Source organism: Carcharhinus amblyrhynchos, chromosome 34, assembly GCF_965287045.1.
Source record: "Carcharhinus amblyrhynchos chromosome 34, sCarAmb.v2.hapA, whole genome shotgun sequence".
NCBI lineage: Eukaryota > Metazoa > Chordata > Chondrichthyes > Carcharhiniformes > Carcharhinidae > Carcharhinus > Carcharhinus amblyrhynchos.
In genome coordinates this window covers 3048909-3067044 of record NC_137357.1, presented here as the reverse complement: position 1 = coordinate 3067044, position 18136 = coordinate 3048909, and the positions used below count along the sequence as shown (strand labels likewise).

The following is an 18136-nucleotide window of genomic DNA, read 5'->3' as shown; positions in this document are numbered from 1 at the left end:
GTTACACTTAAGGAGAATTTAACACCTAACCAGCGCGTCTTTTGGACTGTGGGAGGAATCTGGAGCACCCGGAGGAAATCCACGCAGACACGGGGAGAATGTGCATACTCGAACAGACAGTCTCCCAAGCCAGGAATCGAACCCGGCTCCCTGGCACTGTGAGACGGCAGTGTTAACCACTGTGCCACCGAGCTGGTTCCCCAAGGCAGAAAAAAATGACTTCCAATGGTGGGGACAAAGGTGACGGTGGGGCATCTGGAGGGAGAGGGGGGTAACTGAAGGGAAAGGGTTCAGAGAGGATACAGTAGCTGGAGGAGGCTATGGAGAGAGGGACAGTTTCGGTCTCAAAAGAAAGGATTTAAGAATTTATGGGTGGCACAGTGGCACACTAGTTAGCACTGCCGCCTCACGGCGCCATGGACCAGGTTCGATTGGCTTACTGTCTGTGTGGAGTTTGCACATTCTCCCTGTGTCTGTGTGGGTTTCCTCCAGGTGCTCCGGTTTCCTCTCACAGTCCAAAGATGTGCAGGTTAGGGGGATTGGTCGTACTAAATTGCCCTTAGTGTCCAAAGATGTGCAAGTTAGATGGATTGGCTGTGTTAAATTGTCCCTTAGTGTCCAAAGATGTGTAGGTTAGGGGGATTGGCCGTGTTAATTTGCCTATTAGTGTCCAAAGATGTGTAGGTTAGGTGATGGATTGGCCATGCTAAATTGCCCCTTAGAGTTAGGGGGATTAACGGGCTAAATATATAGGGTTACCTGAATAGGGCCTGTGTTGGATTGTGGTCGGTGCAGACTCGATGGGCTGGATGGCCTCTTTCTATGAGGATTCTATGAGTCTTGATTCTACGAGAAGTCTCTGCGTGAGAAATTGAAATTCAGAGAATCCCGGAGACCCTGGGGTCGGATTTTCCAGTTACGTTCAGCCAAGGCCGGAACAATCCCACCCGAGGTCAATGGACCTTAGCAGTGTCCGTGTCCCACCTGCTAAGGATGCCCGCGGTGAGTGGGACACCCCAGAAGTCAAACCAGTAATGACCAAGCGGGGGACTGGGGGATTGTACCAGGAGCAGAGGAGATTCATGATGTGGAGATGCCGGTGTTGGACGGGGGTAAACACAGCAAGAAGTCTCACCTGACGAAGGGGCAGCGCTCCGAAAGCTAGTGGCTTTTGCTACCAAATAAACCTGCTGGACTTTAACCTGATGTTGTGAGACTTCTTACAGAGGAGACTCACGCAGGGATATAGGGAGGAAGGTGACGGGAGGGATTCTGGTAAGTGATATAGACGGCATTGGAGGGTAATATTTTCCAAAGCTCCCACCTGATTGCCGGTACCATGCATGATGTCCTCCGGAACGGCACAGATCCGATTCTCAATCTGCACCTTCTGCTTCCCATTGTCGGAAACCTTGACTCTCAGTACTCGGAAGTTGGTGCCACCTAGGTCGAGGGCCAGGAAATCTCCGCTCTCTGACAGGAGAAGAAAGGATGAGGGTCAGTTTTCCAGGATCGACAGATAATGATTCCATCTGGATTCAGATATCTTTGATTTGATTTATTATTGTCACATGTACTGGGATACAGTGAAAAGTATTGTTTGATTTATTATTGTCACATGTATTGGGATACAGTGAAAAGTATTGTTTGATTTATTATTGTCACATGTACAAAGCATACCGTTCATAGAGTACATAGGGGAGAAGGAAAAGAGAGGGTGCAGAATGTAGGGTGTAGAGAAAGATCAACTTAACATTTGATTTGATGTTTATTGTCACATATTATTATAGTGAAAAGTATTGTTTCTTGCCATATAGACAAAGCATACTGTTCATAGAGAAGGAAACGAACTAGGGTGTAGAGAAAGATGAACTTAATACAAGGTAAGTCCATTCAAAAGTCTGATGGCAGCAGGGAAGAAGCTGTTCTTGAGTTGGTTGGTACGTGCCCTCAGACTTTTGTATCTTTTTCCCAGCAGAAGAAGGTGGAAGAGAAAATGTCCGGGGTGCGTGGAAGCCTTGGTTATTCTGGCTGCTTTTCCCGAGGCCGTGGGAAGTGTGGACGGAGTCAGTGGATGGAAGGCTGGATTCCGTGGTGGACCGGGTCATTATGTCTCGACCTGCCCAGCAAACGTTGGCCACGTTGAGCCGGTTCTGACCGGTTGTGTGCAGTCAGAACCTGTCGCATTCAGAATACGGAGTGACGACGGCGGAGAAAAACTCGGGAAGTAATTCTGAACGGAACCCAGAGGTGAGTCAAAGATATTCCAATCCCTTCCTCTGTCCCCAAGTCACTGACTAGCTTTGTTAATCATTAGAGTTCAGGCATATATAGAACATAGAACATTACAGTGCAGAACAGGCCCTTCGGCCCACGATGTTGCGCCGACCAATTAAAAAGCAATGACCCTCTAACCTAAACCAATCCCTTTCCATCCATAAACCTATCCACGGATCTCTTAAACGCCCCCAAACTAGGCGCATCTACAACTGCAGCAGGCAGGGCATTCCAATCCCTCACCACCCTATCAATGTCCTTCAGTCTGTGTCACTAGATTGGTCAGTACCTGGTTGGTCTTTAAGGGCAGTTCCCAACTGTAAAGAAATCCGGAATTAAAACCCGGTGAAACCATTGTCAATTGTTGGAAAAACCCATCTGGTTCCCTTTAGGGAAGGAAATTTGCCGTCCTTACCCAGTCGACATTTTGTTTGAATTCGTTTGTGGGACATGGGCATCGCTGGCTGGGCCAGCATTTATTGCCCATCCCTAGTTGCCCGAGGGCAGTTGAGAGTCAACCACATTGCTGTGGCTCTGGAGTCACATGTAGGCCAGACCGGGGTAAGGATGGCAGATTTCCTTCCCTAAAGGGAACCAGATGGGTTTTTCCGACAATGGGTCATCAGTAGATTCTTAATTCCAGATATTTTTTTGTTGAATTCAAATTCCACCATCTGCCGTGGCGGGATTCGAACCTGGGTTGCCCAGCTGAGTTTCTGGGATTAATAGCCTCCACGGCAATGGGGTTGACTCTTAACTGCTTTCTGAAATGACGGAGCGAGCCACTCAGTTCAGGGCAGTCAGCAGTAAATGCACGCCCTGGGCTGTGACGTCCTCATCCTGTGAAAGATATTTACGAAGTATCTTTCTCGGAATGAACCAAGCAGATCAGCACGTAGATGTGGTCAGAGCGCTGTTAAATGCAACCTTTACTTCCTCATGAGGATTTGCAATTCATTAACCACTCGATCAGATAATCGAGCTTCTGATTGTGGCTTTTACTTGGTTGCACGTTGTCTTGCTAAAACAGCTTCATGATTTTCAGAAGCTTAAATCATTAATTCCAAGCCCCCAGCGACAGATTGGCGACCCGTTCTGGGAATAACTAGCGGTGGAAGTGGACAAAGTGCCCTCGTGTACCACTAGACTGATAGCAAGTCTTGAGTTCCCATGCCTGGCACTGATCTGGGTAGCGGGTTAGAGGGACAGGATGTGGCACAGTGGTTAGTGCTGCTGCCCCACAGAACCAGGGATCCAGGTTCGATTTCCGGCTCAGGTCACTGCCTGTGTGGAGTCTGCACATTCTCCCCATATCCATGTGGGTTTCCTCCGGGTGCCCTGGTTTCCTCCCGCAATACAAAGATGTGCAGGTTAGGTGGATTGGTCATGCTAAATTGCCCCTTAGTGTCCAAAGATGTGCAGGTTAGGTGGATTGGCCATGCTAATCCCCGTACATATTTACCCCACTAATCCCTCTAACCTACGTATCCTGAGACACTAAGTGGCAATTTAACATGGCCAATCCCCCTAACCAGCACATCCTTGGACAATGAGGGGCAATTTAGCATGGGTGACTGCCTGTGTGGAGTCTGCACGTTCTCCCCGTGTCTGCGTGAGCTTCCTCCGGGTGCTCCGGTTTCCTCCCACAGTCCAAAAGACGTGCTGGTTAGGTGCTAAATTCTCCCTCAGTGTAACCCGAACAGGAGTGTGGCGACTAGGGGATTTTCACAGTAACATCATTGCGGCGTTAATGGAAGCTTACATGTGACTAATAAATAAACTTAAACCGAATTCTGTCACCCAGTGGGTCGGGGGGATCTGGAACTCGCTGCCTGACAGGGTACTGAGACAGGAAGCTCTGAGCTCTTAGGAGAGATACCCGGCTATGCATCTCAAGTGCTGTAACCCGCAGAGGCGAGTGACTGGAGTCGTAGAGGTTTACAGCAGGGAAACGGGTGGTGGGGTGGGGGCTCAATTATTGACCCAGACAATCGATCGAGCGAGGAATGGATGTACTGGGGGGGGGAGGGGGGTGGCGCAGTGGGGGAACACCAATTGGGAAAAGGGACCTGGGGTTTGATTTCCCGCTTGGGTGACTGGAGTTTGTGCATTCTCCCAGTGCCTGCGTGGGTTTTCTCGAACCTGGGTCCCCAGCGCTGAGAGGCTGCGTCAAGGCGAATGAGAAATCCCACAAATGAAGGGATAGCGAGCGGGAAGTAGGATTGGCAGATCAGCAGGGGATCCACATGAACACACTTGCAGCTTGGTGGTTTCTGGCAACAGGCATGTCAGGACTTTCTGTCTGCGAGGAACTGACCTCCTCCTAATCCTGATGACTCAGTTCACCCAGCATGTGACCAGAATAAAGGAACATTATTCAGATTGAAACTGGCCAGATTGGGTCATGGCACGGTGACCCAGTGGTTAGCCCTGCTGCCTCACAGCATCAGGGACACGGGTTCAATTCCCGGCTTGGGTCACTGTCTGTGTGGAGTCTGCACATTCTCCCTGTGTCTGCATGGGTTTCCTCTGGGTGCTCCAGTTTCCTCCCACAGTCTGAAAGACGTGCTGGTTAGGTGGATTGGCCATGCTAAATTACCCTTACTGTCAGGGGCATTAGCAGGGTAAACACATGGGGTTTTGGGGATAGGGTCTGAGTGGGATTGTTGTCAGTGCAGGCTCGATGGGCTGAATGGCCTCGTTCTGCGCAGTGGGGATTCTCTGATTCTATGACTTTTGCCAATTTTTACAGATAGAAAGCATTCTTTCTGGATGTATCACAGCTCGGTAGGTTGCTGCTCTGCCCAAGACTGCAAGAAAATACAAACAGTTGTAAATGTAGCTCAGTCCATCACACAAACCAGCCTCCCATCCATTGACTCCATCTACACTTCCTGCTACCTCAGAAAAGCAGCCAGAATAATCAAGGACCTCACGCACCCCGGACATTCTCTCTTCCACCTTCTTCCGTCAGTAACAATATACAAAATTTTGAGATCACATACCAACCAACTCAAGAACAGCTTCTTCCCTGCTGCTGTCAGACTTCTGAATGGACCCACCTCGCATTAAGTTGATCTTTCTCTACACCCTAGCTATGACTGTTATACTACATTCTGCACCCTCTCCTTTCCTTTTCTATGAACGGTATGCTTTGTCTGTAGAGCATGCAAGAAACAATACTTTTCACTGTATCCCAATACATGTGACAATAATAAATCAAATTAAATCACCTAGCAGCTTTGAAGTAATTGGGAAATGAGGAATAATTCCTCAATTCTTATGTGGGTGGCACAGTGGTTAGCACTGCTGCCTCACAGCGCCAGGGACCCGGGTTCGATTCCCGGCTTGGGTCACTGTCTGTGTGGAGTCTGCACATTCTCCCCGTGTCTGCATGGGTTTCCTCTGGGTGCTCCAGTTTCCTCCCACAGTCCGAAAGGCGTGATGGTTAGATGCTAAATTCTCCCTCAGTGTAACCCGAAGAGGAGTATGGCGACTAGGGGATTTTCACAGTAACTTCATTGCAGCGTTAATGTAAGCTTACTCATGACTAATAAATAAACTTAAACCGAATCCTGTCACCCAGTAGGTCGGGGGGATCTGGAACTCGCTGCCTGACAGGGTACTGGAGACAGGAAGCTTTGAGCTCTTAAGAGAGATACCCGGCTATGCACCTCAAGTGCTGTAACCCGCAGAGGCAAGTGACTGGAGTCGTAGAGGTTTACAGCAGGGAAACGGGCGGTGGGGTGGGGGCTCAATTATTGACCCAGACAATCGATCGAGCGAGGAATGGATGTACCTGGGGGGGGAGCACCAGTTGGGAAAAGGAAGGAGCAAAGGGGCTGCACGGTAGCACAGTGTTTAGCACTGTTGCTTCACAGCTCCAGGGACCTGGGTTTGGGTCACTGTCTGTGTGGAGTTTGCACATTCTCCTCGTGTCTGCGTGGGTTTCCTCCGGGTGCTCCGGTTTCCTCCCACTGTCCAAAAGATGTGCAGGTTAGGTCGATTGGCCATGATAAGAAATTGCCCCTTAGTGCCCTGAGATGCGTAGGTTCGAGGGATTAGTGGGTAAATATGCAGGGATATGGAGATAGGGCCTGGGTGGGATTGTGGTCAGTGCAGACTAGATGGGCCGAATGGTCTCCTTCTACACTGTAGGGGTTCTATGATTTCAGATGGTACCGGGTAAGAAAAAGAGATCCGCATTTCCCTGTAGCCATGCTGGAAGATTAGTTTCTGAGAAACCATTCAGGGGGAAGTGTATAAGTTGTGCAAACAAATAGTATCCTCGTTATCAGCCCTCTCCTTATCGTTACCCAAGCAGCGATAGCTTTCACGTCCATCCGGGGGAAAGCGGAATTAATGTGCTACAAGTTCCAAGCGGAACACAGCAACAAACAAGTGGACAGGAGCGTTAACAAAGAAAGCAAACACAGAGGTGATTAAACTCTGAAATTTCTTCATCAAACCAAACATCAAATCGCAAATTGAAACACTCCCACATGGGAAGCAGCGATGCTCTCACATACGTGTAGTGATGGCCTCTGCCGTGATGGTTAAGCGGCCAGTCTCCGTTGACCTCTCAGCGGTGACAAGAGGGCTCGCGACTGCCCGAGGGGGCCAGCATTGCTCCTTCAGCAGAGCGATGGCTGGCGCAGGGCAGAATGTGCTGCGCCAAGCAGATTCTGGGCACTACACTCACGGCTAGCCACACTCACACACAAAGAGACACACAAAGACATTCCATCGTATCATCCACACAGCACATTCCTGCACCCAGCCATCCCACCGTACCCACAGCTAACAAGCTCAACCCAGAGAGAGAGGAGGCTGCAGTGAGAGTGGGAGTGTGCCCCGATGCGGGGGGGGGGGGGGAGGTGTGTGTGTGTGTGTGTGTGCCCCGACGCGGGGGCGGGGGGGGGATACCCCAATGCGGGGGGAGTGTTCCACAACACCATCTCTCATTGGAGATGGACATTGCCTGGCATTTGTGTGGTGTGAATGTTTCTTGCCACTTGTTAGCCCAAGCCTGGATATTGTCCACATCTTGCTGCATTTGGACATGGACTGTTTCAGTGTCTGAGGAGGGGCGAATAATGCTGAACATTGTGTAATCATTGGCGATTATCTGACCTTATGACAGAGGGAAGGTCATTGATGCAGCAGCTAAAGATGGTTGGGCCTTGCACACTAACCCTGAGGAACTCCTGCAGAGATGTCCTGGAGCTGAGATGACTGACCCTCCACAACCATCTTCCTATGTACCAGGTATGACCCCAGACACCAAAGAGTTTGCCCCCTGGTCCCCATTGATTCCAGTTTTGTCAGGGCTCCTTGATGCCAAGGGCCGTCACTCCCACTTCACCTCTGGAATCCAGTCCTTTTGTCCCTGTTTGACCCAAGGCTGGAATGAGGTCAGGAGTGACCCTGGCGAACTGGCCGTCACTGATTATTGCTGAACCAGTGTCGTTAGGTCGATGACTCCCCTTTCTTTACCAACGATCGAGAGTGGACCCAGTTTCAGGAAAAGCAAACTCTCCCAAGGCCTGATTTGAGTCTGGAATTTGCAGTGTAAGACGGCACAGAGAGACAGTAAGCTGGCGAGCTTAGATTGCCTTCCAGACACAATGTTTAGGATATCTGATGATTTGGCCACAACCAAAGACAAAACAATCAGATATCTCCATTTGTATTACCAAAGTCCGTATGGGGCATTCGCAGCTTTGTGAATCTCAATCGGGTAACTGCTCATGTTTTGGAACATAATGTTTGCAACCATAATCTCCAGCCCCCCCACTCTTCAAATATTCCGGCACAGCGAACACTCTAGTTAGATGATGCCTTATCCTCACCCTCCCACCCTCTATCCGGCTCAAACGCGCCCCCCTTCTCTGTATCTCAGCTGCTGCAACCCCCTTCCTTCTATGCCATCCTCCAGCACACATACAGTGCCGTTGTGTTAGCCTGCCTCACAATGCCAGCAATCCGGCTTCGATTCCAACTTCGGGTCACTGTCTTGTGTGGAGTCTGCGCCTTCTCCCCCATATCTGTGTGGGTTTCCTCCGAGTGCTCCAGTTTCCTCCCACAGTACCGTGTTGGGTTAGGTGGATTGGCCATGCTAAATTGCCCCTTAGTGTCCAAAGATGTGTAGGTTAGGTGGATTGGCCATGCTAAATTGCCCCTTAGTGTCCAAAGATGTGCGGGTTAGGTGGATTGGCCATGCTAAATTGCCCCTTAGTGTCCAAAGATGTGTAGGTTAGGTGGATTGGCCATGCTAAATTGTCCCTTAGTGTCCAAAGATGTGTAGGTTAGGTGGATTGGCCATGCTAAATTGTCCCTTAGTGTCCAAAGACATGCTGAGGAGGAGGTGTGGCGACTAGGGGATTTTCACTTCATTGCAGCGTTAATGTAAGCCGACTCGTGGCACTATTAAACAAACTTTAAACAGATAGTTTTGCATCAGCTTCATTTCCATGCTCTGGCGAGACTCCCTGACGCCGGGGAGAGGGCCCCCGAGGGAAAAAGAAAACTATCTTCAAAACAAAAGGTGAAAAAGGAATCGCAGGAACCGTGGATGTAGCAACTGCAAGCATCCACGTGATTTACTTCCCCTCCGGTGCCCCAGCAGGTTGAAGCAAGTTTTTTTAATTGTTTGAAGTGGTAACAAACATACCACGCAGATTTTTTTTAATGTGGGTTTAATTTGAACTAGTCACAATTGAAGGTTCATGCAGAGGAGGTGGATTGGCTTTGTTAGGTTTTGTTTACAGTCAAAGTTTATTTTATTAGTGTCATAAGTACGCTGACATGAACACTGCAATGAATTTACTGTGGAAATCCCCCAGTCGTTACACTCCTGTACGGGTTACACCGCGGGAGAATTTAGCACCGAACCACCGCGTCCTTTGGACTGTGGGAGGAAACCGGAGCACCCGGAGGAAACCCATGCAGACACGGGGAGATTCCGCACAGACAGTGACCCGAGGCTGGGAATCGAACCCGGGTCCCTGGCGCTGTGAGGCAGCAGTGCTAACCCACTGTGCCGCCCCAGTAGATTGCCCCTTGAGTGTCGGGGGAAATCGGCCAGCTAGATGTGTGCTGTTACCGGGCTTAAGTGGGATAGTTGTTGTTGGCACAGGTTAGATGGGCTGAATGGCCTCCTTCTGCACTGTAGGGATTCAATTCTGTGACTGAAATTAACAAATTAATTCCATGCCGGCTGTCTTTCCGGTTAATCTAGTTGATCCCATTTCCCCCATGCCCCCCCCACCACCATTCCCACTATCACTCAAGTCCCCAACCCATTCCTTTGGAATCATCCATCACCTCTGATACCGCCACCCTCGCAGGATAACAAGTTCCAACTCCTCACTTTGCCTCGTCGCCAACTGTATCACTTGTGGCTGATCACTTATTACAGTAGTCATAGAATCCCTACAGTGCAGAAGGAGGCCATTCAGCCCATTGAGTCTGCACTGACTCTCCAACAAAACACCTTACCCAGGCCCTATCTAGGTAACCCCATACATTCACCATGGCCAATCCACCTAACCCGCACATCTTTGGACACTAAGGGGCAATTTAGTATGGCCAATCCACCTAACCTGCGCATCTTTGGACACTAAGGGGCAATTTAGCATGGCCAATCCACCTAACCTACACATCTTTGGACACTAAGGGACAATTTAACATGGCCAATCCACCTAACCTACACATCTTTGGACACTAAGGGACAATTTAACATGGCCAATCCACCTAACCTGCACATCTTTGGACACTAAGGGGCAATTTAGCATGGCCAATCCACCTAACCCACACATCTTTGGACACTAAGGGACAATTTAACATGGCCAATCCACCTAACCTACACATCTTTGGAGTGTGGAAGGAAACCGGAGCACCCGGGCGAAACCCACACAGACACGGGGAGAACGTGCAAACTCCACACAGACAGTGACCCAAGCCGGGAATCAAACCTGCGTCATTGGTGTTGAGAGGCAGCAGTGCGCCACCATGCTGCCCCACCATGTTGCCCTCTCAGTAAATCTTGGCAACCAAGGTGCAAGCGCAGGGAGAGCCAGTGTGAGGAATTACTGCCGTGTCCCATCACCCTTCAGGCTTCAGTCACTCCCTGTCGTTCCTAAGCTCTTGGCCTCAGGGTGAGAACAATCTCTCTTTTTTCTTGGTGTGCGCCGCTCAAAAACAAATCCCCCCCCTTCCCTCTTACCTGTCCCGTCGGGGGTAGACCTGACAAACGTGGGCAACATCTTGACGGAGGAAGTGGGGTTGGTGTCCCTGCAGAGACCTTGCTCCATCGCCACCAGGAAGCGATTGGAAATTTCGTGAAGCACCTCGTCGGATAGTCGCATGTGGTACAGGCATTTATCGACCTGGAGACCAAAAGCACAGGCGTCAACTCCCGATCCTGAAGGGACAAGTTTCCAATTCGGGCTGCGTTCGAACCCACTGGATCCTGTGGCAAATGGAATCCAACTGGCTCTCAAACCCTCGCCTCGATTCCCTCTGGTAAGATTCCGTTTCCAATCACCGATCGTTGCTCCCTCACCCCCACTCCCCGCCCATGGCGCGCGCGTTGGCCAACCAAACAGGTCGGGTATGGTCCCCATTTGTGTGTGTCAATAATGTGGGTCAAAGGTTAAATCCACCCCATCATCCACCAGGATATCCGCAAGTCAGGGGGACATCCCATCCAGGAGAAGTCATGGAATCCTAAGTAAGTCTTGAATAAGTCCCTACAGTAGAGAAGGAGGCCATTCGGCCCTTCGAGCTTGTACCGACCACCCGGGCCCCATCCCCGTAACCCCACACATTTACCCTGCTGACCTAGGGTCAATTTAGCACGGCCAATCAACCTAACCCACACATCTTTGGACTGGAGGAAACCCACGCAGACACAGGGAGAATGTGCGAACTCCACACAGACAGTGACCCAAACCGGGAATCGAACCCGGGTCCTTGGCGTTGTGAGGCAGCACTGTGCCACACTAAAGGTAGAAAAACGATAGGTTTTATATTGTTTGGGGAGGGGGGGGACAAGTGGGGGCTGCAATAAAATAGACAGTAAGAAGTCTCTCAACACCAGGTTAAAGTCCAACAGGTTTATTTGGTAGCAAACTTTCGGAGCAGTGCTGGTTTAAAAGCCAGTTGGATTCTGTTTGCCACAGAATCCACTGGGTTTGAAGGGGCAGCGCTCTGAAAGCTCGTGGCTTTTGCTACCAAATAAACCTGTTGGACTTTAACCTGGTGTTGCGAGACTTCTTACTGTGTTTACCCCAAGTTGGCATCTCCACATCATAAAATAGACAGTCAGGGATAGTTGGGAGGCGAGGAGAGATGGGACAGAAGTGGGCGCACAACAAAGGGGGGGGTGTTAATGGCAGCGTTAAAGATTAAAGCGGGTGTTAACGGTAGCAAGAACGGCAAAATGTTTTAATAGTGACGTTAAAAATTAGTGTCGTTGAAATTAAAACATAAAAACAGGATGCAGAGCGGACCAATCAGGGTGGGAGGTGGGGAGGGGGGGGATTGAGAATTTAAAAATCTGTCCCTGGATAAGGGGAGCAGATTTCCACGATTGCAGTCCAGGACTTTCTGATTGCTCTGTGGTACATACACGCTCAGTATCTGTGCTGAGGTTGCCTTGCGCAGGAACTGGTCTAACTGGTCTGCTGGCTTCCGTACTCCACACATGCCAGATTCCCCTCTCATTCCTTCTTGACCTGAGCCTTTGCAGCGCGCCATGCTATTCTATTCTCCCCCCCCACCACTGCCTTCCCCCACCCACTTTGTAGCTTATCTATAGGCCCTTGCTCCCCGGTGAATTTTGGGAATATTTTTACGAGCCTCACCGTAAACATGTGGGGCTATGTGGATATCACTCCGTATCCGCTTCCACTACCTCTCCCAGTAGCGAGTTCCAGGCACCCACCACCCTCTGTGTAAGACAGGCAGAGTGGACAGGCAGAAGCTTTTTCCCAGGGTGGAAGAGTCAATTACTAGGGGGCACAGGTTTAAGGTGCGAGGGGCAAGGTTTAAAGGAGATGTACGAGGCAGATTTTTTACCTCGTACATCTCCTTTAAACCTTGCCCCTCACACCTTAAACCTGTGCTCCCTAGTAGTTGACTCCTCCACCCTGGGGAAAAAGCTTCTGACTGTCCACTCTGTCCGTGCCTCTCATAATCTTGTCGACTTCTATCAGGTCGCCCCTCAACCTCCGTCACTCCAGTGAGAACAAACCAAGTTTCTCCAGCCTCTCCTCATAGATAATGCCCCCCATACCAGGCAACATCCTGGTAAATCTTTTCTGTACCCTCTCCAAAGCCTCCACATCCTTCTGGTAGTGTGGCAACCAGAATTGAATACTATATTCTAAAAAAAGTTCTGTACAGTTGCAGCATGACTTGCCAATTTTTATAGACAATGATGAAGGCAAGCATGCCCTGTGCCTTCTTGACTTCCTTCTCCACCTGCGTCGCCACTTTCAACGATCGGTGGACATGTTTGCCCAGATTTGGAACCACACATTTCAAGTACTTGGTCAGCCATTTTACGCTTTACAGGGTCACGGGAGAGGGGGGCAGAGAATGCATTTGGATGAGACAGATTAAAGTTTGTTCACTAGTGTCACAACAAGACTGTGACATTTTATGCGCAATTCTAATTTCACAGGGCAGCACAGTGGGTTAGCACTGCTGCCTCACAGCGCCAGGGACCCGGGTTCGATTCCCAGCTTGGGTCACTGTCTGTGTGGATTCTGCACATTCTCCCCGTGTCTGTGTGGGTTTCCTCCGGGTGCTCTGGTTTCCTCCCACTGCCCAAAGATGGGTGGGTTAGGTGGATTGGCCATGCCAAATTGACCCAAGTGTCAGAGGGGCTAGTTAGGGTAAATATGTGGGGTTACGGGAATAGGGTCAGGATGCGATTGTGGTCGGTGCAGATAGTCTGAATGGCCTCCTTCTGCACTGTAGGGATTTATGGTTCTATAAACTACTGCGAAAATCCCCAAGTCACCACACTCCAGTGCCCGTTTGGGTACACTGAGGGAGGATTTAACATGGTCACTGCCATGGTGCTTGGCACTGCTGCCTCACCTCGCCAGGGACCCGAGTTCGTTTCCCGAGTTTGCACATTCTCCCCGTGTCTGCGTGGGTTTCCTCCAGGTGCTCCGGTTTCCTCCCACACTCCAAAGATGTGTGGGTTAGGTGCTAAATTCTCCCTCAGCGTACCCGAACAAGAGTGTGGCAAATAGAGGATTTTCACAGTAACTTCATTGTGGTGTTAACGTAAGCCTACTTGTGACGGCAGTAGACAAACTTTAACCGGCACATCATAGAATCCCTACAGTGCAGAAGGAGGCCATTTGGCCCATCGAGTCTGCACTGACCACAACCCTGCCCAGGCCCTATCCCATAAAGCCCATGTATTTACCCTGCTAATCCCCCTGACACAAAGGGGCAATTTAGCATGGCCAACCTGCACATCTTTGGAGTGTGGGAGAAAATCAGAGGAAACCCACGCAGACACGGGGAGAATGTGCAGATTCCACACAGACAGTGACCCAAGCCGGGAATCGAACCTGGGTCCCTGGCGCGGTGATACGGCAGTGCTAACCCACCGTGCCACCACGCCGCCCTGTTACAATGTCCCACAGTCTGGGCAGCAGAACTGGGCCTTCAGTTCTGTTCAGAATGAAATTTAAACCCCTGTTCCAATTGATTATTTATGACTGTCTGTGTCTCTCTCTCTCTCGCTAACTGCTGCTGTGTTTAGATGAAGAGCGACTCTGAATGTTGGCTGCCAAGTATAAACTGACATGTTTTGGAAACTTCTCTCTCTCTGACATTTGGCTGAAGGGGTTTTTCGGAAAGGAACACACTCACTCTAACACTGATGGAGACAGAAGGAATGCCCGAGAGAGACAGAAATTGGAACTACCTACAGAGGGGGGGAAGAGATGGAGAGACTGCGATACTGGAGTGGGAGAGGGAAGAGGAGAGGGAGAGAGAGAGGGAGGAGGTAGAGAGGGGGAGGGGGGAGAGAGTGGGGAGAAGAGAGAAGGGGAAGGGAGGAAGAGAGAGGGGGAGGGGGGAAAGAGAGGAGGGAAGGGAGAGGGGAGATGGAGAGAGAAGGGGGTTAGAAATGAAGGGACACGCAGACACACACGAACACCAACAACACACAGACACACACAGTTGGAAGATGATCCCTGACATTGAATATTGTTAAATTGGCAAAACTCAGTTTTCTTTTTGTAAAATGTGAAGCCAGTTTAGGGTTTTTTTTATCTGTCCCTGTCTCTCTCTTTCTCTCTGTCTCTCTCTGTCTATCCCCCGTTTATTAGCTGCGTCACTCTCTGATTGACATAACTGGAACGTGAAGATGACCCAGATTATATCTGGCACACTTGCTCCAACTCTGCTATTCCACTGCCGATGCCATCACAGAGGCACAGCAGAGAATCTTTCACCATCACACACCCCATAAGTTTCACAGACGCTAAATTGCCCCTTAGTGTCCAAAGATGTGTAGGTTAGAGGGATTGGCCATGCTAAATTGCCCCTTAGTGTCTAAAGATGTGTAGGTTAGGTGGATTGGCCATGCTAAATTGAATAAAGTGTCAGGGAGATTAGCAGGATAAATGCGTGGGGTTATGGAGAAAGGATGGGATTGTTATGGCCCAGACTCGATGGGCTGAATAGCCCTGCTTCAGCACTGTAGGGATTCTCTGATTCCTCCTGGTTAGAAGTAAAATGTGTCATCGTTGACAGGGAAGGAGCGAGGGGGAGGCTGGTGCTAATTCTAGTTTATAAACTGACGGTCAAACGAGGTCAAAGAGAAGTCAGGATAGATGGGGGTGCAACGTCTCCCCCCACCCCACTCTTTCCCCAGATGCACAAGCCTCCCCCAGAAGATGAAGAAATCCCTCGGTACCGGCTCCCACCCACTGTCTGTGCGGAAAGTAGTCGCTGGGAGGGAAATGATGAAACACGGGCTTACTCAAGGCTTAAATGGTACGTGACACAGGTCATGAAGTAATCATTTGTGTGAGGGGCAGTGACTCGTAATGCAATCCAGAGTTAATCCACCAAGGATACTGTGTTTGCTCAGTGGCTGCAGGATTACAAAGGGCCGTCCCCATTGTTAGTGTCAGCTCACGTATGAAACAGCCGTGTGCCTTTCATCGGAATGCACTCATTAATGGCCTCGTTCGCCAGTAATGGCCATTTGTCTTTCCACAGGCTGGAGATGTGTCATGCTCTATAACTCTGGAACAGCCGACGGAGGTGCTTTCTAATTACCACAGAGGCTGTGGAGCGGGAGACGGGGGGAAAGCGGGGCTGAGACTGAATCGGGGTGATCTGTACTAAGGATCAGAGAGGCACCCATCGACACACAGCACTCGAGAATGGTCACACTCACTGCTCCCATCAGTAGATTCTTAATGCCAGATTTTTATCAATTTCAAATTTCACCATCTGCCGTGGTGGGATTTGAACCCGGATCCCCAGAATGTTATGCTGGGTGTGTGGATTACTAGTCTAGTGACAATACCAGTTACACCACTGCCTCCCCTGTGAATGTACATGCATATGTGTGTGTGTGTGTGTGTGTGTGTATATGTATGTATGAATGTCAATGTATGTGTGTGTGTGTGTGTGTGTGTATGTCTGTGTGTGTGCCTGTGCATGTGATTGCACAAGTGTGGTGTAAGTGTATATAAGAGTGCATTGCAAGTGTGGCATGTATGTACGTGTGTGTGTGTCAGTGCGTGCGCAAGGGTAGCACTTGTTTGTGTGTGGATGTGTGTGTGTGTCATGCTAAATTGCCCCTCAGTGTCCATGGATCTAGAGGTTAGATGGATTGGCCATGCTAAATTGCCCCTTAGTGTCTAAAGATGTGTGGGTTGGGAGGATTAGTGGGGTAAATGAGGGGTTATGGGCATAGGGCCTAGGTGAGATGCTCTGTCGGCAAGTCGGTGCAGACTCGATGGGCCGAATGGCCTCCTTCTGCTCTGCTGCGTTTCTGTGAAAAGGAAGGAGAAATTCTCACTCGCAGTCGAAGGAGTTCACACACTGGGGAAAGCTCACAGTGTTGCAGGGGGCGGGAGTCCCACCAGAGCGGATGGTGAAATTTGAATTCACTAAAAAAAACACTGGAATTAAAAGGATGACCATGAAATCATTGACGGAAAAACCCATCTGGTTCCCTTTAGGGAAGGAAATCTGCCGTCCTTACCCGGTCTGGCCTCCAGAGCCACAGCGACGTGGTTGACTCTCAACTGCCCCTCTGGGGTCGTCATTGGCCTCATTGTGGCCTGAAGGACCCTTGCTGTGGGCAAGCTGACCACAAAATTTGCCTGCGCTAATTATACTCACAAAATCAACCCATCAACCTGGGAGGTTGAAGGCATGCTCTGTGTGTGTGTATCCCAAATTAAAACAAATGTCTCCCTCAGATAAGAACATAAGAAATAGGAGCAGGAGTAGGCCATCTAGCCCTTCGAGCCTGCCCCGCCATTCAATAAGATCATGGCTGATCTGAAGTGGATCAGTTCCACTTTCCCGCTTTCTCCCCATAACCCTTAATTCCCTTGTCCATCAAAAAACTATCTACCCGTGACTTAAATATATTCAGCGAGGTAGCCTCCACCACTTCAACGGGCAGAGAATTCCAGAGACTTACCACCCTTTGAGTGAAGAAGATCTGACAATATTTATTGACCATTCCTTATTGCCCCTCGAGAATCACAGAATCCCCTACAGTGCAGAAGGAGGCCATTCGGCCCATTGAGTCTGCACCGACCACAATCCCACCCAGGTCCTAACCCGAACCCCATGCATTTACCCTAGCTAATCCCCCTGACACTAAGGGACAATTTAGCATGGCCAATCCACCTAACCCGCATATATTTTGGACTGTGGGAGGAAACCAGAGCACCCGGAGGAAACCCATGCAGACACGGGGAGAATGTGCAGACTCCATGCAAGCAGTCATCTGAGGCTGGGTATTGAACTCAGGTCCCTGTGAGGCAGCAGTGCCAACCACCACAACCATCTTCCTATGTGCCGTGTACATCTCTGACCAGCAGAGAGTTTGCCCCCTGATTCCCACTGATACCAGCTTTGCTAGGGCTCCTTGATGCCACACCCAGTCGAATGCTGCCTGTCTCTCTCACCTCTGGCATCCTGTCGCCTGGGAGTGAACCGAGTTGATGCAGGCTGAGCTGAAGGAAATACTGAGCAGGAAGTGGCGAATGTGATCCCAGCTGGGGAGGTGGAGGGGATTTACCCTCCTCCTGATAGCTGGCTGCCTTTACTGGAAAGTAGATGGTGGGATGAGTGGTTCGGCCTGGCTGCAATGCCCACGGTAGTTGAACAGCCCACCATTGTAGGGCAGCCATTGTATCTGTGCTGGCCATTAAGCACCTATGTATCAGTGGCACAGTGGTTAGCACTGCTGCTTCACAGCTCCAGGGACCCGGGTTTGATTCCCCGCTCGGGTCACTGTCTGTGTGGAGTTTGCACATTCTCCTCGTGTCTGCATGGGTTTCCTCCGGGTGCTCTGCTTTCCTCCCATAGTCCAAAGATGTGCGGGTTAGGCTAAAAAAAAATGCCCCTTAGTGTCCTGGGATGTGTGGGTTAGGGGGATTAGTGGGTACATGTGTAGGGATATGGGGGTAGGGCCTGGGTGAGATTGTGATCGGTGCAGACTTGATGGGCCAAATGGCCTATCTCTGCACTGTAGGGTTCTATGCATGGTGGCGCAGTGGTTAGCACTGCTGCTTCACAGCTCCAGGGACCCGGGTTCGATTCCCAGCTCAGGTCACTGTCTGTCTGG

The 18136-nt window shown here is 50.2% G+C and overlaps 1 protein-coding gene across 1 annotated transcript in view; it reads right to left on the bottom strand.

Moving 5' to 3' along the window:
* Positions 1-18136, bottom strand: part of hk2 (hexokinase 2) — a 54636-nt gene that overhangs the window by 28876 nt on the left and 7624 nt on the right. The window contains exons 2-3 of the mRNA XM_080216935.1: positions 10505-10667; positions 1325-1473 (exon numbers count right to left, since the gene is read on the bottom strand). Coding sequence (XP_080073061.1) covers positions 1325-1473; positions 10505-10667 — 312 coding nt within the window. The remainder of the gene's footprint in view (positions 1-1324; positions 1474-10504; positions 10668-18136) is intronic.